This window comes from Clupea harengus, chromosome 20, assembly GCF_900700415.2.
Source record: "Clupea harengus chromosome 20, Ch_v2.0.2, whole genome shotgun sequence".
Lineage (NCBI taxonomy): Eukaryota > Metazoa > Chordata > Actinopteri > Clupeiformes > Clupeidae > Clupea > Clupea harengus.
This window is the reverse complement of record NC_045171.1, coordinates 9,667,934-9,687,656: the sequence shown is the minus strand read 5'-3', so window position 1 is coordinate 9,687,656 and position 19,723 is coordinate 9,667,934. Positions and strand designations below refer to the sequence as shown.

The 19,723-nt window shown below is 40.8% G+C and overlaps 4 protein-coding genes across 5 annotated transcripts in view; 2 read left to right on the top strand and 2 right to left on the bottom strand.

The window, feature by feature from the left end:
- pdlim7 (PDZ and LIM domain 7) overlaps positions 1 to 4,350 on the bottom strand; it is a 31,876-nt gene extending 27,526 nt beyond the window's left edge. Inside the window, exons 1-2 of the mRNA XM_031558082.2 lie at positions 4,195 to 4,350; positions 1,107 to 1,205 (exon numbers count right to left, since the gene is read on the bottom strand). Of these exons, the coding sequence (XP_031413942.1) occupies positions 1,107 to 1,205; positions 4,195 to 4,209 (114 nt within the window). The 5' untranslated portion in view covers positions 4,210 to 4,350. The remainder of the gene's footprint in view (positions 1 to 1,106; positions 1,206 to 4,194) is intronic.
- A 1,558-nt stretch (positions 4,351 to 5,908) lies between these two features.
- cltb (clathrin, light chain B) lies at positions 5,909 to 10,804 on the top strand. 2 transcript variants are annotated; one of them, XM_031558084.2, is made up of 7 exons: positions 5,909 to 6,353; positions 7,129 to 7,175; positions 7,407 to 7,524; positions 7,813 to 7,924; positions 8,537 to 8,557; positions 9,618 to 9,780; positions 10,231 to 10,804. In XM_031558084.2, exons 1-7 carry the CDS (start codon positions 6,158 to 6,160, stop codon positions 10,249 to 10,251), a joined length of 678 nt encoding a protein of 225 aa, XP_031413944.1. In that variant the 5' UTR covers positions 5,909 to 6,157; the 3' UTR covers positions 10,252 to 10,804. The 2 variants fall into 2 exon arrangements, with proteins under 2 accessions (XP_031413944.1, XP_031413945.1); XM_031558085.2 differs by lacking the exon at positions 8,537 to 8,557 and having other exon boundaries at positions 5,910 to 6,353.
- On the bottom strand, positions 10,284 to 13,032 carry higd2a (HIG1 hypoxia inducible domain family, member 2A). Its single transcript, XM_031558086.2, has 2 exons — positions 12,789 to 13,032; positions 10,284 to 11,542 (listed from the first exon to the last, which is right to left on the bottom strand). The coding sequence occupies exons 1-2, from the start codon at positions 12,973 to 12,975 to the stop codon at positions 11,376 to 11,378; spliced, it is 354 nt and encodes a 117-aa protein (XP_031413946.1). The 5' UTR covers positions 12,976 to 13,032; the 3' UTR covers positions 10,284 to 11,375.
- Positions 13,033 to 13,408: 376 nt separating this feature from the next.
- Positions 13,409 to 18,821, top strand: faf2 (Fas associated factor family member 2). Its single transcript, XM_012831180.3, has 11 exons — positions 13,409 to 13,519; positions 14,903 to 14,971; positions 15,075 to 15,209; positions 15,345 to 15,421; positions 15,624 to 15,762; positions 16,034 to 16,119; positions 16,232 to 16,323; positions 16,882 to 17,059; positions 17,323 to 17,494; positions 17,832 to 17,975; positions 18,089 to 18,821. Exons 1-11 carry the CDS (start codon positions 13,457 to 13,459, stop codon positions 18,269 to 18,271), a joined length of 1,338 nt encoding a protein of 445 aa, XP_012686634.1. The 5' UTR covers positions 13,409 to 13,456; the 3' UTR covers positions 18,272 to 18,821.
- Positions 18,822 to 19,723: the final 902 nt, after the last annotated feature.

The following is a 19,723-nucleotide window of genomic DNA, read 5'->3' as shown; positions in this document are numbered from 1 at the left end:
AAAATGTGGAGTGACACGAACATGCTTGCTGGGAAACATGCTAGCACCTAGGCAAAAGAAAACATTGAAAAAAAAAAATGAAAAAAAAGATATCCATTTGTCATGTTAAAACTTGCTGGACCCCCAAGCAATGAAAGGTTAGCTGTTTAAGAACATGCCAGCACAGAATGCTAGACGACTGCCAGAGTCGAGCCGGGAGTGTATACAAAAAAGCAAAACTGCACATATAAGGGTTGGAAATTTCGTTCTGTGAACTATTCTATTCAGTAACGAGTATCAAGGCATCCATTTCACAACCATCTAATGACCAAAACGAGGGAGTGAATGAGGGAGAAGCCTCGCGGAGCCAAAGAAACCACAACATGTCCTTGTGAGGAGACGAGCAAACGGGAAGTGTTTCGGAGACTCGGGTTTTAAGTTTGATAGCGAGCAATGACATGCTACAATAGGAATGTCGAGTGTCGAAACCGACTAGTGTAGCAGTGAGCATATGGATCTCGTTAACCTGATTATGTTGTCTTTAGAGGCTTTCGCCTTTGAAGTCCCTCGGCTCTCTTTTGACTCCATGGGGAGCTCTTGTTAAACCTTTAAAAATCATGTTGTTCAATTAAACTCTGCAGTGGTAGGTATTTTCTTTATTCGCAGAGACGGCTTGCGTATGTCCTCTGGCCACCGTCCCTCACCACCAATCTACAAACCCCTCCACTCCACTCCACTCCTGTCCTGCTCAGCTCAGCTTGCATAGTTGCCCAAGTGATATACGTCCTGTGTCTCTGTCTATATCCATTTTCTGTAGACCAACATATCTCCTCCACCCACCCATCGACCCATCGACCCCCACACTCCAAGCTCTTTGGTGCCGCACACAGACATAAACAGACACGTGTCATACGCAAATAGATGATAAGACGTAAACTTTGCACCAAGGTATCTCTAAACCTTCACACATATGTGCGCGCACACACACACACACACACACACACACACACACACACACACACACACACACACACACTTTCTCTCACTCTCTCAAAAACAAATACAAACTCAGTATACAGTCTCACAAGCTCATTCACACCTTTTCATCCATAGAGCGTTTGTCTTACCCTTGACACAGTTAGGGGCATGTTGAAGTCCTTTCCCCCCTGGAGTCTAAAGCCCCATGGAGCCGGTCCATTGAGGGTGACACAATACATGCTCGCGTCCTGCATAGGATAGTAAGGGATAGGACAGGAGACAGGAGAGAAGAAGAGAAAACATGGCTGTTAAAAAGGCATAACTTGCTTTTCTCATTTCAAGGGCCACTCAGTCTTTCTAGAACCAATTTATAATGCAATTTATAATATCGGACACTGTACTCTCCAAACTAAACAGTTTCTCCTCAGATATCTAAACTCCACAAATCACACAACTGGTCCATTAGGGTTCTGCAACAGCATAAATATGACACTTAAATAACGGAGTATGTGTGCATGGTCCAGGTTTTCTAAGTTAGAAATATGGGTCAGCATTTATGTCAAGGTTGACATGACAGTAAATAGAGTGATACTTATCTTTAACTAAAGGCCACGTGCTCTAATGAATTAAGGCAGGAGCTTTAAATAGTATGAGTGACATCCGAACAATGCATGTCTCTTCTACGCTTTTGTTTTTTCCCATAGTATTCGATGTAAGTGTGAACTGAAGCAGCAGTAACATGCCACTGAAATATTCAACATTGAAAATACCGGTTTTCAGTTAGAGCCTAAGTGTTTTACTATGAAAACATAATTACTGCCAATCTGACAAGCTCTTTCTTCTAACCAAATCATTATGGGAAAGTGTAAGAAAAGAATTGGACAACTGTTAAAATTAAATGTTGGTGTTATGCAGTTGGCAAGTCTTGACTGCCCATACTGTAAAATACAACGTAAAACCACTGTCAAAGGAAAGCACACATTAACAGTAAGAGTAGCACAATTTTATTATTATCTTTTTTTTTTTTTATCAGATCTTTAATCAATCTGATGAATGATTAAATAATATGAAATAAACAAATCTCCACATTCAACATGTCCTGATCATAAGAGCAGACGCGTGTCCCTTTTCACCTTTCTGCTCATGTATTGCTATTCCTACATGGTGGCAAACCAGCAAGGGGAGCAAGTGCCATTTATAAAGAGCCAAGGACAACCTGAGACCCCAGAGCATTACATATGGCAGACTGTCCAATTTACAGGCACAGACTCGGAGCCAAAGCTAAAACGCAGCACCCACTGAATATCCCGAGTAAGGTAAGAGCAACACCTGTGGTGCCAGGGAGAGCAGAGGTAAACGTAGCCTACCTTGTCCCGAAGGCCAAGCTTGTAACCCAAACCTTCGTATACACCCAAGTGGAAAGCTGGTGTGGTGAAGGATTCTGACTTTCTCACTCCTGCCAAAACTCTAGTCACCCCACCCCCCCTCCTCTTCACACACACACACACACACACACACACACACACACACACACACACACACACACACACACACACACACACTCCCTCCACAACCCACACCCAACCCCTACCCCTACCCCTCCCTGTGACACGGGTGCGCTCAACGTCTCTCTGCACTCCACAGGCTATATAAGGAATGTAAAACTACACCAAACTATTTCAGCCCAACACCCACATGAGTCAGAGAGGGGGAGCAAAAGAACTAGGGAGAGAGAGGGAGACCGAGAGAGGGAGAGGGAGAGAGGGAGAGAGAGAGAGCGAGAGAGAGAACAGCAACTGCTCCAAAGCCTCTCTACCTCCAGCTACTGCTTGAAAACCAACAAATACTCACAACAAGGGACACACAGGAGGCATATGAGGGCATGAAAAGAGAGAAAACATTTCCTGGACACTGACCAATTTGCATTTCATTTAGGCAGGGAAACTATGTCTGTTGTAACTGTGACACGTACTAGCTAGAGATTTTCGTCGTCATAAAACAGACACATAAAACAGACTCTCCATTTGTAACAGCCAATGTCCATGTGCCATCTCCATGTTTTTTTTTCTGACCACTCTACTTAAAGGGAATTAGGGTGACTTTCAAAAACTCTTTTAATGTAAAGAAAAGCCCACGGGAGAGTGTGCCAGCAAACACACTCTGCATATCTCCCCACAAGTGAACAAGCTGAACTCTACATAATACCTCCACTTACACAGTGCCACCATGTTCATCCAAGGGACACTGTTACCTGATATTAGCACCGTCTACTACTCTGGAAATGGGAGAATGGCAAGGTTCAGATGGATGAGAGTCAATAATCATCATCCTGTGTTCAATGTAAGCTTCAGCCAATTGAGGGCACAGGCTATGTGATTTAGTGAACCCTAGTTAGGCCACATACATCCAGAAGTATCGTAGTTGCACTTCACACAAGGTACCATTACATTATTAAGTGTTTACATACACGTAATTAAAAATGCAGTGGCCAATACAGTACTTGCAATGCGTAAAAATTACTATTAATGTGTTCACCACTTTAAATAGATACACGACCTGATCGAAAGGCTGTTGATGCTTTCAATTTAGTTGTCCATTTAAAACTCCAACTTTTATGGTATAGCCTACAGACTACTATGCTGATGTGCATAGTCTGCCGGAGAGAAAACGTTTTTACCTGAGACATCTGCGTGATGGGTGGACCAACTAATAACATAGCCCACAAGGTTCGTCTAAACACAATGGGGTAGACAGATCTTTTGACAGAAAATGAAGATTTTAAATAAATCTGACAACTCTGACCGATCCCAGCATTTATTCTGTCTGCCACAGTCCTGGGATATGAACAACCAGAATCTGCATTTGAGCTGGACACCGGAACGACATACCCTCGCTCCTGATGCCGGACCGCAGGATAGACTACTTCCAGGCGGTTGTCTCAAGGCTCCCTGAAGTTCGAGTGACTTTTTCACGAAGACCAAATGAAAATTATAGAAAGGTAGTAGGCTACACACGCTCTCCGATCGATGTTAACCAGAAAATGACAGTAAACGTCATACGAATGAAATATTGAGCTAACAAACTAACGGTATAAACTACAAAGTTTATCGTGGATTACTTGGGCAATATACAATGACGTTTTCATTGACAAATTACACATTTTAAACTACCCAACCAGGTTATTGTTTCGATCGACGAATGTGCAATAGAAGTGTTAAAAAAAAACTCAGTTTTTACCTGTATCTCACTCATTCCTGATATCTTTATCCCAGTTACAACGAATCAATTAACAAACCAAGTGTAACTTCAGACTTCCTTGGGACCGACGTCAGTGTACCAGTCACCCCTCTGTTAACAGCAACGGTGGATCTTGCTCGGATTTCCATTTAGTAGGGCTCGGTTTAGACGTCAGAGTCACGTGTAACCGGAATCCAGAGCAGACTATCCTTTATACTGTTGCTCATGACGATTTGGAATGCTGTGGAGTTTGAGGGAGACTGTATCGTATGCAACCATTAATCTGCATCACGAATAAAGTGACTAACCGGTTTCAAAACCTGAAATCTGTCTTCATAGTATACACAGAGTTCACTTCCGCTAGCACACTCCTGGTTTAGGTTTGGGAAATCACGATGGCAGTCCCAGAACCGTTTCTCCTCCTGCACGACATCCTGCCAGAGAGGTGAAAGATGTTTACAGCTTCGTAAAGAACAGTAACAACAAGAATAACATCAAACAAGCACTTGCACACGATTCAAAGGAGAAACAAACTAATATAGGCCTCAGTAATTATGGGGATATAATCAGATATCAGTTATGTAGGAAGATCCATTATTTATAAGTCAAGTCATTCCTCTTTAGGCAACTCTTGCCTCCATCACCAGTGAAAGAAGTATACCTATCATTAAAAGTACTTGTCTAACTAAGGTGGAATTTCACAAAAGCAGCTCAAAAAACATAACAGCAAAGAGTACATGTTTTCCCACCCAAGCCAATGCCAACAGAAATAGCCAGAGATATTAAACTTTTGAATGAAGTGGATAAAATCACTAACATGTGATTTGCTGGCATATTTAAATGCTGCCTATAACACCTAGCTGTTGGTCAGTTTTTTTGCCTGCAACTATAGCTTACCATATGTGTATTAAACATGCTGTATTAAACAAAAAGTAAAATTCCCCTAACATTCAGGGTACGTGAACACAACATGCTTTAAATGAGCATATACTGGCTGAGGTTTTTTAATGAAGAATATTACACAAAGGTGATCATTATTGCTCATCCAGGTTTTTTTTGGCCATATGAGCTAAATCAGCAGATTTGGGTTGATCTTTGTCTAAACATAGGAATTAACCTTCTTAACCATTAGTGTTTGGCAGAAGTTTTAAGTTCCAGACCCAGACTCTCTGCCTCTCTCTCTCTCTCTTTCTCTCTTTCACACACACACACACACACTCAAACACACACTCGCTTTCTCTCTCACACACAGAGACACACAGACACACAGAAATAAATATGTAGCCTACATTCTAATAATCTTGCCAAGGAAATTCTGTAAATCAGCATTGTTCTATATCTAATTTCTCTTAAGTATTCCCACCACAAGAAAACAAATTGGAATTTGAGATGAAGTTGAGATAAAAAGTTATTAATTACAGTTTTGAGTGTGCTGATATCAAATGTACAGCAATGTTTTAGAAAAAAACGAATAAAATCTTGACATCATCATGCAATTGCTCAACATAGTCCACATCTATTGCTTTGCTTCCACAAGATATGCTGACAACAGTATTTGAAACAGACACACTCAGATAGTACTGTCCTCATTTTTGTTTGTATTTTAGACAATCTGCTTCAGTTCTCACTTTTAGTAAGTTGCATCAACTTCTTATTCACCAGTAGGTGGAGACATAGTCATAGAAATTACCTTGGGTTCATTATTTTGCTGATTTAATAACCTTTCAGCATACAGTGCTAACTGCTGTGTGACTAAAATACTTTAGCTAGCGTAAGTTATAAACGTTGTTTGTTTATGTGGATGATTAGTGTATATTTCATTTTCTAGTGTGGATCACCGCAGCAGTTGCTGCTACAACAAGTAATTCGGCACCAACACCTTATTCAATTGCGGAACTGAAAGTTGTAACAGCAGGGCTGTTATTCCACGTACACGTTCAGTAGCTAGCTTGATCCTCGAAAAATGGCTGACGACTTTGGGTTTTCATCTCCTGATAATGGTGTTCATCCCGTTGAAGAAGATCCTGCTGCTGCGTTTCTGGCTCAACAGGAAAGCGAAATTGCTGTGATAGAGAATGACGGTGAAGGATTCGGAGATTTGGAGGAAGCTGAACAACCTCAGCAAGAAGAAGAAGATTCTGTCCCCGAAGTACAGTATGGTGGGTAACGTTAGGTTGTGGCTAGCATTAACGTCAGCTCATTTGCTAGCTACCCTGATTGGTAGGCTTTGTAAATAAGTATCTGTATTCATGTGTCGTCTTTATAACACAGATTATAACAAAAAAATGGAGCCTTTACTGTTGTTGATTGAAACTGTTTCAGTTCTTTTTACTTTGTGCTAATGTTAGCTGTTGCCATGATATGTAACTTGGCTCTCTGACATTAGCCAACATTAGCTAGCTAGGGAAGCATCATGCCTTGCTAACTTGATTTTGTACGATATACGTGATTCTGTCTTAATATATCCCAAAACAGTAATTTCAGTTTGGGCTTAATGACTTAACAAATATTTACCTAGCATAGTATTACTCAGACGATGACGTCAGTAAGCTAACTTGGCTATCAACCACATCGCACAAAAGGCAGGTGCAACCGGTTCTAGTTAGTTGGCACCATGGACAGTAAAGGAAGTTGGTACTGCTCCTTTTTAGACTGCCTCATCCCATCACCAGGCAACTAATGTCATGTCCATAGGCATGGTGCTTTGATTGTGCGGCATTTGTTCCCTTAGTTATAGGTATATAGTATATATGTTGATGCAACTTGTTGATGTTGATGCAACTTCACCTCATCCTTGAAAATCTGGTGTTGCCACATTCCTGTGATGCTTTACGTTTTACTATGAGAGGGGGAAGTGAACTAAGCCAGACATATTTCTGCCTTGACCAGTGCAACACAGAGTGTTGACTTTGACTTGTTTTATTCCGTTCATAGATGCCTTTAATGATGAACCAACTGCAGTAAACGGAGACATGTTTGAGGTGAGAATATGGCATTTGATGGAGTTTTCCCTGAAGGTTTCCTTCAGTTTGAAAAATTATCAATATCTTACTTAAAATTCTTAACTCAATGCCTGGAGTAACCTGAATGTCTTCAGTTGTCATACACAGGACTTCTTTCTTCTCTCCTGTCTGTGCTTGTGAACATTTTGGTTAAAGACATTACGCCCTCTGATACTGTATGGTGTACTTGTCCTGTAATCATTTGTCAAGGACTCAAATGGGATATCAGACAGTTATGCTGCCATCGCCCAAGTTGACCAGTTCCGACAAGAACCTGAAAGTTTGCGCATGTGGAGGGAGGAACAGAAAACTCGACTGGAAGAATTAGGTTAGCTGCTTGCCCCCTTTTCCCGCCACTTTGTGGCTGTTTCAGCCTTTACCAAGGACTAATGAATTGGGTTCACTTAAAAAAACAGCTCAACTGACATTCGTAATGAGATTTTTGGTGTTTCTTTGTCATTGCTATTCCACATGACCTGCTTCATTATCTCATTGATGACCTCATGATCTCTTCACGTGATCGTTTTTATCTGTCATCTGCATAGTTGTGCTACCTTGCCCTGATTTTATCATGGCCTTCATGTCTGAGTTTGTCCATTTATTTGCTTGCTTTTAGATGCAGCATCCAAAGCTGCAGAGGCTGAATGGAAAGAGAAGGCCAGGAAAGAGCTTGAAGACTGGCATCACCATCAAAGTGAACAGCTGGAGAAGAACAAAACTAACAACAGGTACAGAAAAACCTTTCTTTTTGTAAGACCTGTTTTTAAAGTTGATTGGATGGTTGCAAAATGCACAGTAAGTTTTGTTTTTGGTTCCAGAAAAATTCGATTGTTAAAGGTGGTCCTTCATTATAATACATTACTCGTCAAAATTCTCTGCATGTTCCTCTAGGTGTCAGTGTGTACTCTCAAAAGGAGAGTGGCTCGAAACCAAGCTATACACTACTGTAGCTAAGCAGCGAAAAGGGGCACTCGTGCTATAACAATGTTTGAGGAGCACTGAAGGGACAGGAAGGATGTATTTGTTTGTATGATGGTTGTAGTGCACCCTGTTGTTATAATACTCAGGCTAGGTGGTTGGGTATGAGTACTTGCAAATGTCAGGTCTGGCCGCTGTGAGATCCTATCCTGTGTACAGCTAAACTAAGTTTGGCTGTTGACATGAAATATCAACAATCTATCGCCAGCACCAAGGACTACACATTTAAAGCTGTATAAACTAGTCTTATGTGTACTTCTGATGTGTCAACTTTGACATTTTATAAACAGTTGGTAAACTTTGTTGTTAAAGGATCTTCCTTTGAACTGCTAATATCAGCCTTCTTTCACACTTTTCTACAGACTTTACCCAAGTCAAGAACGGTATCAGTTTGCATTGTGGATTGAGATTTTGCTATTTTTCATGCTTCCAGAGAAGACTGAATTAACCATCAATATAAACATAATAATAAATAACAAACTGTTAGAAGAGCATGAGAAGCAACTATAATATGGCTGTAAACCTGTTCTACCACTTTTAACACTAATTCATATGACAGATTGCACTTAATACGTTATAAGACGTTTACTACAGTGCAAAGTATTTCACCCAGTTGTTGACTGTTCACAAACAGTGCCTATATTGTATATGCACTTTATCCCACCAGCCTTAACAGTCTTCTGAAGTGAACTTTCCACACCGAATTCTATTTATGAAATGATACATTTAGCCAAAATACAAGGGACATAATGAATCAGTGTGTGTGCGCTCTCTCTGAATAAACCCATTGAGTTCAGTGAAGGAAAACACAGTGAATGGGGTCTTCTAAACACACTGCTAAACTCAGTCTTCTCTGTGCCATCGTGGGTTGCATTTATGTGCCCAAATGCCTTAATGGATTGTGCCTCGCTGGTGTGAAATAATAATAACTGTCCCCTCTGTCCTTCTCCTTTTCCTTTTCTGCTTTCACGGCTTCACTACCTGCATACCAGGATCACTGATAAGGCTTTCTACAACCAACCCAACTGTGATGTGATAGGCTTTGTGTATGTCTAGGAAATCTTAGCCCCTGAATATGCATGTTAATGTGCTGTTGTCTTAAGTCTTGCACATACAAACACACTCACCAGTCAAGTGCTAAAGCAATGCTTTTGGAGGGTGTTCATGTTTATTTGAGTCCATTTTTTTGTGGGCCTGGTGTTGCTCGACATGTCTGTATGATTCAGACGTTTAAAAATGTTCCAATGATGCATGTGGGGAATTATATTGCAAAATTATCATTGATTGTCCTGGTTACAGTGCTATACGTATCCACTCCATCTCTGTAAATTAATGAAATTAAATGTAATCAGTCTCAGCGGTCATGGGCATGGCTTATCTATGGCTGTCAACTGAGCACCTTACCACTCGTCTGAAAGAACTCCTCTGCCTTTCTTCTTCTAGAGCATCTGAAGAGGCCTTCCTAAATGAGGTTGGCGAAGACAGCCCCGGCACCGAGTGGGAGAAGGTGGCCCGACTCTGTGACTTCAACCCCAAAACCAACAAGCAATCCAAGGACGTGTCCCGCATGCGCTCCGTCCTCATCTCCCTGAAACAGACACCCCTGGTGCGCAAAGCCTAGAGGCCATTTTTGTTTAGATGTGTCTTTTGCCTCTGCTTCGTTGCACTTTATTTTAAAACTTGGCGGGAATGCTAATTATAATTTTTATTTGTAAAAAGCCCATTGTATATTTGTTTTTTTTTTCTTTTATATATATATATCCACTCCTCTGCCTTATGAAAAAGATGCCTCCTCCCCGAAGGATTGCCTTTTAAAATCATGTAACCTAATTTGGAGCCAAAATGTAGGAAGGCCTGTAAGCCGCTAAATGCCTTGAAGTTCTAACTTGATTCTGAGGCATACTTACATTATATAAATAAATGTTTATGGTTTATGCAAATCCAATGAAGGAGTCTTGCAGGCATTATAGGTGTCATACTCTTCTTATGGAAGATTTGCTGTTGTGTTCCCACTAGCATTATTGGTATTCATAATCTGTATCTCCATTTCAAATAGGTAGAAGCTGATTCAACATGAAGCATCCCCAGAACATAATCCTTAAACATCTGTTACTTTTACATCTTTATTATCAGGTCAATATGAGGCATCTATTGAATTGTATAGGTCATGTTGTTTCACTGTAACTTTACCACCTGTATGTTAGAAGGTTATGAAGGCAGCCAGGGTGTCACTTCTATTACAGTGTACATCACTCCACTTAAGCAGTAATACTGTTCAATACCAGGACACTATACTGAGGCCTTCTGGAACTTAACTTGAGAGTCAGATATTCTAACAGAAGATGGTTTGCACAAGTTGTTCTGCTCATTGACTGCCAAAGACTTGCTAAACTTACATGCATGACGGCACCACAGGGAATGTCTAAATGAGGCCTTTGTCATCCCATAATTATGCTATACTGGCTTCTGTTCTTACCAGTTCTTTTATACAAGGATGGAGCCACACATGTGCATAGTGCCTGCAAATTTTTCCCACGTAAGGTTAGCATTCAGATGCGGTTGAAAGAATGTTACAGCACTTGATATTTCTTCTAAACTGAAGTTCTTCAATAAAACATTGGTCAAGCTAATTGTTTGTGTCATTTCTTATAAAATACACAGTCCCTTGGTGAATGCTGTGAATTAGTCATGGTGTGCTGACTGAAACTAGTACTTACAAGCATGGAAATGTTACAAGCAATGAAATACATATATGAACAAATTATTCTTAGTCCTTAGCTTACATCTGTGAAGTGCCTCCATCAATGGTTAAGTGTTCAGACAATCGTTTAAAAGAGAGGACATGGACCTCTGCCCTCTTGAACACAGTACCAAACATTCTGATGTACACACAAGACAGTCAATACATGTCAATACACACAGAGTGACAATCACATTCAAACGAAAACAGACAGTTATAACAGTATGGCAAGCACCTTGCCATTGTTTTAATTATATTGCTGTGGTATGAAACACCACTGAACATTCTTTTTAAATACATAGTATATGTCAACTGTGCCGTGTGCCAAGGATGACACAATTGTTGTGAATGGCCTTTAAGGTAATTAAAAGTATAATAATAATACATGATTTTGTTTCCAATTGCAGTTCATCCAACCACTCCGGTGCAGGGAAATACCACAACACGAGTGAGGCTTCCACTCACTGCTTTGGCTTCAATGCTGTGCTTGCAACTCCTACAATAATAGCGACAACGGTGAATCCTTGGGCAAAGATACGCATCCTCATAGAGAGTTGGGATTGCCGGGTCTTGCCCATTTTGAACGCGCGTAGACCATAGATCAGTGCACCAGCTGTTCCCAGGCAGCCTGTGGGAGGAGAAATCAATGGGATTTGTGAATAATTGACAACTGATTGTCCATTTCTAAATATACTGTATTGATGTATAACATACAATAATGTAATATATACATTCGGTCCAATGGAGGGTAATCAGTATGTGGTTGATATTAAAAGAGCATGACGTTAAACCATTCTATTTATTTGACCTTCATGGATGGGGCTCAGTTGTTAGGTAAGTTCTGCTGTCCAAAAAAAACCTACACCTACAATGTTGATGTAATTCAGAGAGAACTAATAAAAGATACTATTCCCTGTACTTTATATGCATTTTAACACATTGTATCTAGCATTTTTATGTCATTGTCTTAGCCAGTATGGCCTAATGAATTACTCACTTTCATTTGAGCCCCAGAAGTATTATTTTTCAGCACAAACATCAACTTTACCTTCCTTGCATTGAACAATCTTTGCTACTACCACATAAAAGCGTCACGTGTGCTACACATAAATGAAGATGCACGTTCTTCGTTCCATTTAATGTGCACCTGCAGATAGGTGGTAATTTTCGATCCACAATGGCGCTTGCCTGATGGCATATGAATTGTGCCTATAACCAAGACAAAGGTTATCGGTATTCTTTCGGCAAAGACGAGTTGGTAGACAACTACTGATCGAACATGACAGTTGTTACTTCTCCAAAAGTATGTTTAAGTCTGTGCATCGTTTGCTTCGTGTTAAAAGAACCTCTGCTGTACAAGAGAAGGGAGCTTGTCGTTGACCGTGCCTTGCAACAATGCTACTCTGAATGTGCACGAAGGAAGCTGGTGGAGGTGTCAACACTGGACGTCATGAAAATAAACTTGCAAATCAATTCGGCTGGGATGTGCGATGCACTAGAACAAGTAATGTCCCAAAGGACTGCCACGCCCACTATGTACACTTTTCAAACATTATGAACTGACGTTAGATAACTTAAATTCAGCTAATTAAACACATTGTCTACAACCACATTGACTGTAAATAGTATTATGCTGAGTAACTGACCATTGAGTGATAGTAAAACAACTGACCAGTGTCAAAAAAACATTCTGTCCCAGCCACTTGCAAAACTAGGGGTCTGATAAAATTACGTGCTAACGTTAGCTGCCAATCTTTCACACATTATATTTAATTTAGTTAATGTTTCATCTACAGGAATATTTTATAAAGCCATGTCAACTCTGTTGTGTAGTTCCTAGCTAATGCTAACTGTACTAGCTTTATGTAACTTACCAATAGGGACGAAGGGGTTTTCCTTGGTTTTTCTAATGAATTTGTCCTTGAATCCTTCCTCCCTGTGTCGTGGCAAAGGAGTAAAGCCTTCTATGATTGGGGGTTTAGAAATATCAAACGGGATCGGTCCTTGGGATGCTGCATTTGCAGCTTGATCTTGGGAAACAACAGTCGGTGAAGCTGCCATGTTTCTGGTCGTTACCAAACCAGTGGACAGATGTTAAAAGGACATCCACCGGGTGATACAAGACTCTTTCAAAATTAGTTCCGCCCAAAAAAGTGCAGACATTCTCTGGTGCCGGACAGACCTGTCATCAACATGCTAGTAGAGTATTTGCTGTCACCCATATGTTGTGATTTCAAATAATTAAACTGATATTTATTATGAAGAAAAATGTCATAAATTGTGGACGCGTGGGACTATGTTAAATGTTTTGGATCGCAATTATAAGTGTCTCATTCTATTTAAAACGCCTAAAGATGAAATAAATACTTAAATCGGATGCGTCGAGAGTGAGACACAAGAATCCGAATCATAGATGATCACAAAAGTGTTGTGTTACTCCAACACGATAGATGGCAGCACAAAACTACTTCCATTGTGACTGTAAAACTCATTCGAAAATACCACTACATCGGTACGTTTTGTTGGGGATTGGTAAGGTAAGATGGCGGCGCCAGAGGAGCAAGAATTATCCCAGGCGCAGACTGAAAAACTCCTTCAGTTTCAGGTATCCCAGAGATATGTTTTGCCGAGTATTTTGACTGCTGAGCTGTACATTCGTGTCTATATGTGAAGTTAATATATTGGTCATCCGTCTCGTAGTCAAGCTGTGAGAAGAAGTAAGCGACTTTACTCCGACCAACAGACCTAGCTAGCTAGCCAACTAGCTTTTGCCCCGTTAGCTAACGTCAACCTCTAGGCTAGTTAGTTGGCTACACCTGAGAGCTAACGTTAGTTGCCTACCTATGTTAGTTAGCTTTCTGGCTAGCTGCAATCATCAGTACCACTGTTTTCCCAAATGCTTGCTTCAGCAACTCGGAGTACTGTTGAGTAAGTCAGATAACAAGCCAGCAGGCCACTGGAAATAGCTCGTGATGGAGGTAAACAGGTAACGGTAGCGACTGCTAGCTTGTTTTTTAATCAATGTAAAATAAAAGCTCATACCATCACGTTAAAATATATTTTGTATATAAAGCAAGCTAGCTAAATTAATCTTCTGTGACTTGTTTCCTGTCTCGCTAATGACAGTTTGTAGCTGAAGGGATACATATTGGTAACAGTTAAGCTAAGACACTCGAAAGGCCAGTTTGCACAGCGTAGACTAGCTAAAAGAATCAGGAGGCAGCACTTGCTTGCTAACTTATGCTAAACTAGCTAGCTTGCTGATAGACAAACTGTTCACCAGGAGGTCCCTAATCGACATTAGCTAATGTTTCCGTCAATTATTGTTTCCCTAACGTTTTGTCAGCTTGTGGTTCGTCGTACAAATTAGACACATAACATCTTAGCTAGCTAACGTTAGTTTCATGTGTGACACGTCGATGCAAGATGCAAGTCATTGCATGGGTTAAATTACTTGCTTGAGAGGGGCTAACTTAATGGTGTACAGTTAATAACGACAGTTAACGCTGAACGTTTGCCAACATCTACTGCATTCATTTTGTGATGGGTTTAGTATCCTAGTTAGTTAATGGTGTACAGTGTGGTGTTTACTATCCTAAGTAATTAATGGTATACAGGTATTAACGCCATTTACCACTGAGCGTTAACCAACCTCTACTATATTAATTTTGTTATTTGTTTTGTATCCTAGGCAAGTTAATTCATTTTCACATGACAAGTGTTTCATTAAATTGTTAGCTAAAGTTAAACTCCTCGACACTAATTTGTGAATCCGTAACTAAGTTAGCTCAGTATTATCTAACGTTAGTAAAGTTAGGACTCGCAAGCTGGTAAGCTGTCTTCTCTGTATTGTTGACACCCTGACTTAACTAGGCGAACAAGCAGATTTTTAAGTCATTCACATCCATTGTAGGCCACTCGCTCAGTGTTCTCTGACAGAAGCCTTTTGTTGTTGCTCTATGTCAAAGCACCCACTTTTCTCTCACAGGACCTCACAGGCCTGGAGTCTATGGACCAATGTCGCCGCACGTTAGAACAGCACAATTGGAACATCGAGGTGAGAACAGCTGCCCTTGCCCAGCTGTTGCTTGACTGTTCTGTTGAGAGATGTGCCCAAGAATTGCGCTGAAGGTAACCATGGGGAGGGTATTGTGTTTCAGGCAGCCGTGCAGGACAGACTGAATGAGCAGGAAGGAGTTTCCAGCGTATTCAACCCCCCTCCCTCTAGACCTTTACAGGTCAATACAGCTGACCACAGAGTGTATAGCTATATAGTATCAAGGCCACAGCCAAGGGTTAGTATCTTGTTTTTTTTTTAATTTTCTTCCTTGAATGCACACATGTTGGCAATATGATGAATTTATCACGGAGTGTTTAAAGAGGAGACCTTTAAAGCGCTTTGTCTATGTTAATTTTCTTTTTTATTTCAGGGCTTGTTAGGATGGAGTTACTACTTAATAATGCTTCCCTTCAGGTTTACATATTACACTCTTCTGGACATATTCAGGTAAATGCTTTCCTGACAATGCACCTTAAAGTATTGCCTTTTATAGTGTATTTATATCCTCTATTGCGACCTTGTTCCAAAAATAATGAAGAATCCTAGTATGCCTCCTTTCTTTGTAATTTAATCACATAATTATACTGTGATTGCCATTCTTAATGAGACTTTATTCCAATGTAATGTAATTTCCTATCTTTTCTCCCAGGTTTGCCCTGCGCTTCGTCAGACCAGACCCCAGAGGAAGAGTGACAGACCCAGTAGGAGATGTGGTTTCATTTATTCATAGTTTTGAAGAGAAGTATGGCCGATCACATCCTGTCTTTTATCAAGGAACATACAGCCAGGTAAATTCTATATTTTGTATTAATCCGTGGTTATGAAGCAGTGCTGGAAGTGTAATGACATGCTTTTGCAAACCATAAAGTAGTATTGGGCATAAAATATGTTTAAAAAATATATATAAAATATATGTCAATTTCCTCAAGTTTCATATCAAATTAATGTATTATCTTCTCTGCTCTGACAATGCCCATGCATTCACACTGTTCTGGATGTTTGATTCATCAGAGGTTAGCATCTTAAGTGTTGGCTTTCTCGTGCTCTTGCTCCATTCAGGTCCTGAATGATGCGAAACGGGAGTTACGTTACTTGCTAGTTTACTTACACGGAGAGGACCACCAGGACACAGATGGTTTTTGTCGGTAGGTCCTCCGCCATATCTGTAGACTTTGGTTCAGTTAGGCTGCAAACTATTTTCTGTTGTAGAATGCTGATGCAAGTGTCTAACTTAATTCTACCTTCTTGTCCATTCAGCTCCACGTTATGCACAGAAGAGGTCCTGACATTCCTCAATACAAGGATGCTTTTCTGGGCGTGTTCCACCAACAGGCCGGAGGGCTACAGAGGTGACCAATGAACTTCAGTATTAATCGAAACTCTAAACTTCAAGAGTTTCAGATACATTGTTTTTTTGTATCTGTGTATTTATCTTTGCCTGCATTGCTTTGAGATGATATTTTATCTGATTCTGTACACCTTTTTAAGTCTCTTTCATTTGCAAGTCAGTGCTTTTGTTGTGGAAAAAATAGAAAGGCCTACAATAATGACAGGTGTTTGAAGGATAACAGTTAATAATTATTCCGTTGTCTTCTGTGCACGCTGATGTTTTGGGATGCCTTTTACTTATTTGTTGACAGTATAGAGGGCTCGGCCACGACAGCAAATACATAAAAGGGGGGGTGTCTGTGTAAAGTGCACAATACAGTTGGGAAAACAGTTGTTTATCATTTCTCAAGAGTTCTCATCATTACGGTAGCATTTTCATTTTGATTCTACTTACTTCACCTTTTATTGGCACCATGCTCTTAGTAAATGAGCTTCAGAGGTGGGTAAGCGTGGTGTGGATCAGTGTTGATGGATCGAATAATGAAGTGACCCTCTCTTCGCCTGTGTCCCATCATCAGTGTCCCAGGCCTTGCGAGAGAACACCTACCCCTTTCTGGCCATGATCATGCTAAAGGACAGGAAGATGACCGTGGTGGGCAGGCTAGAAGGGCTCATCCAGCCAGAGGACCTCATCAACCAGCTCAACTTCATCATGGAGGCCAACCAGACCTACCTGATGTCCGAGCGCCTGGAGAGGTGAGCACGCACACACACACACACACACACGGCATCCGTCTGTCTGTCTGTCTGTCTGTCTGTCATGCCTCAGTGAGAACTCCCTGCTGTAATCTCAGTGCAACATTATCACACCGCCCCTCGTCTTCCACTGACCACTCATGTGGTTTTAAATAAGGACAGATGTTTCTGATGGACGATGTCTGTGCATGTTGCCTTGCATGTGTTATGTCTAAGAACGTGGTTTGTATTTACGCGTGTCTGTGTGTTTTTTCTTTTTCCAGGGAGGAGAGGAACCAGACGCAGGTGTTGAGGCAACAGCAGGATGAGGCCTACCTGGCCTCGCTGCGTGCCGACCAGGAGAAGGACCGCAAAAAGAGGGAGGAGCAGGAGCAGAAGCAGCAGGAGGAGGAGAAGGCTCGCCAATGCGTGCTGGCAGAGGAGAGGAGGAAACGGGTAAGGGAGGCACACTAGATAATCACTCCATGAGGGCACAGCTGATGGCCTGGTATTTAGTTGTCTGTTTACTCGTTAAAAGAACCAAAAGGCTTACAGGCCTTCAACAATAGTGCGGTTCTGAAGAATTACTCAAAGGAGTACATTGCTTAGTATTTCTGTGCATTATTTCAGATTTTCTTTTATACATTTCCATAAATTTTTCAGGGACTGAAAATTGGAAGTAAATGGAATACATTTCAAAAGCAATAGGATAAGATTCATAGAATGTTTAGAAACTTTGAGATACTTTGATTGTCAGAATGGCATAATTATTGTGTGCGTGTGCCCTCTGTAGAACCTCCAGGAGGAGAAGGAGCGCAAGTCTGAATGTCTTCCTCCGGAGCCTGGAGTGGACGACCCTGACGGTGTTAAAATAGTGTTCAAACTCCCCAATGATTCGCGGGTAGAGAGGAGGTTCCTCTTCAGCCAGTCAATAACGGTAAAGACACTTTTACGGAAACCACTCAAAATTCCACATTTGGTGGTGTCATACTTTAAGCATAGTCAGATGAATTATGTTTATCTTTTCTTTTTTCCGCCCTTTTTCTTTAGGTGATACACGACTTCCTGTTTTCTTTGAAAGAAAGCCCTGAGAAATTCCAAATAGTTACAAACTTCCCCCGTCGTGTTCTTCCCTGCCTACCCACGGAGGAGCAGCCCAATCCCCCCACGCTCAAGGAGGCTGGCCTTAGCCGGTCAGAAGTCCTATTTGTGCAAGACCTCTCGGACGATTGACATCTAGCTTATCTCCCTTGCTCTTGAAAAAAAAAAAAGCTTCTTTTTTTTTTTTTCTTGTTTTGTATTTTATTTTGTCGAATGACCATTGTGCACAAGGGATCACTAAAATTAACCTCGGGAAATAATTTAAGCCCCACTGCCCCTTATCCCAATTCCCCTCCTGACTGATTTGGTTTTTGTTGAAGGAGTGCAACGAGAACTGCCCTGTAAATACCATACCTAGATATTTAAGAACACGCCTGAAAATCACAATACTATAATTTTTTTTTTTTTAAAGGCAAACTTGACCATATAATGTACGAAACGACCAAAAGCAGTTGGATGGGTTGGAAAAGTGATGGGCTACTTGCACTTCTTAACTGACTGAGATCAAAACCAAGGGCCACAGCTTTTACATGTGACCCTTTCTATATAGTATAGTACAAGTCTGCCCATAGTGTGCCTGTGGTAATTCATAGATGCCTATTTTGCCCTTCTACCATCTGAAAGGGCCGGTCATGTAAAGATGTAATTTTCCAACTATATAAATTAAACATTTTAAAATGTTGTGGTTTGAGTTTGATAATGTTGCTGTCCAAGCTTCCGGTAACCTTTGCATTTCAGCCTGCCGTTGGACACTCTGCTAACCCTGAAGCCATGTCAATTTTAATATTTTTGTAGGTATGTGGAAAAAAAAAACACAATAAAAAGTAACTATTATGCTAAACTATGGGTTAAAATATTTATTTTGGGGTTAGTTTTATAGCCTTTCTTAAAGCTTAGCAGCAGTATATAAGTGTGACATTTGCGTAAGTCGAAAGAAATCTTTTAGCCCACCCTTTCCATAAAACCTATAAATTACTGAAAGAAAGGGGAATGAGAAATTAGCACTCAAGGCTAGAGGGTGGTCCACGACTGTATTAGAGCTGCGGTATGCGGGTTTGTTGCTGAATACAATGTTTCAAGACTTGAACCAGTTGTTATGAAAATCTGATATGAGAGTGTTTCCCACTTTTCACTGTTTCACAATTGTAAGTTGATCCTTAACATTACTAGATGTTTAACTCGAAGCCCAAACGGCTACACCCCCTTCCTGTCAGTTTTACCATGAAAGGCCCCCTCCCCCCAGTGCATGCATGTTTGCTGCCAGACGGGCAACACAGGACTGACTGACAGGCAAATTCTTGTCCAGTCTGGTTGGACATCACTGATTTGACTGGTTACTACGGTTACTACTGTCGTTCTCCCTGAAAATCTTTGTGTGGAGGATCTGCTACACTGATCGGTTCCAGAAAGTGAGTATGACTTTGCCAAATGATACAAAAAAAGTATATTAAAATGGCTTTCCAGGCCTTTACATTTGTCACCCCATTTGGCTCATTGTAATGGTCTCATGGTTGGTTACTGTAAATGTACAAATTAAAATGTACAATTCTATAGTCATTTATGGCCACTTGTACGTACATTCAT

What these genes read in the sequence shown, in the direction of transcription:
- higd2a (XM_031558086.2), bottom strand. Translation starts at nt 12,975, where the DNA reads ATGGCAGCTTCACCGACTGTTGTTTCCCAAGATCAAGCTGCAAATGCA. An exon ending in AAACCCCTTCGTCCCTATTG is followed by an intron (nt 11,543 to 12,788) that starts GTAAGTTACATA and finishes CTCCTCCCACAG; the next exon opens with GCTGCCTGGGAACAGCTGGT.
- faf2 (XM_012831180.3), top strand. Translation starts at nt 13,457, where the DNA reads ATGGCGGCGCCAGAGGAGCAAGAATTATCCCAGGCGCAGACTGAAAAA. An exon ending in AGCACAATTGGAACATCGAG is followed by an intron (nt 14,972 to 15,074) that starts GTGAGAACAGCT and finishes ATTGTGTTTCAG; the next exon opens with GCAGCCGTGCAGGACAGACT. An exon ending in GACACAGATGGTTTTTGTCG is followed by an intron (nt 16,120 to 16,231) that starts GTAGGTCCTCCG and finishes TTGTCCATTCAG; the next exon opens with CTCCACGTTATGCACAGAAG.
- cltb (XM_031558084.2), top strand. Translation starts at nt 6,158, where the DNA reads ATGGCTGACGACTTTGGGTTTTCATCTCCTGATAATGGTGTTCATCCC. An exon ending in AAGAACAAAACTAACAACAG is followed by an intron (nt 7,925 to 8,536) that starts GTACAGAAAAAC and finishes ACTTTTCTACAG; the next exon opens with ACTTTACCCAAGTCAAGAAC. An exon ending in CTTTACCCAAGTCAAGAACG is followed by an intron (nt 8,558 to 9,617) that starts GTATCAGTTTGC and finishes TTCTTCTTCTAG; the next exon opens with AGCATCTGAAGAGGCCTTCC.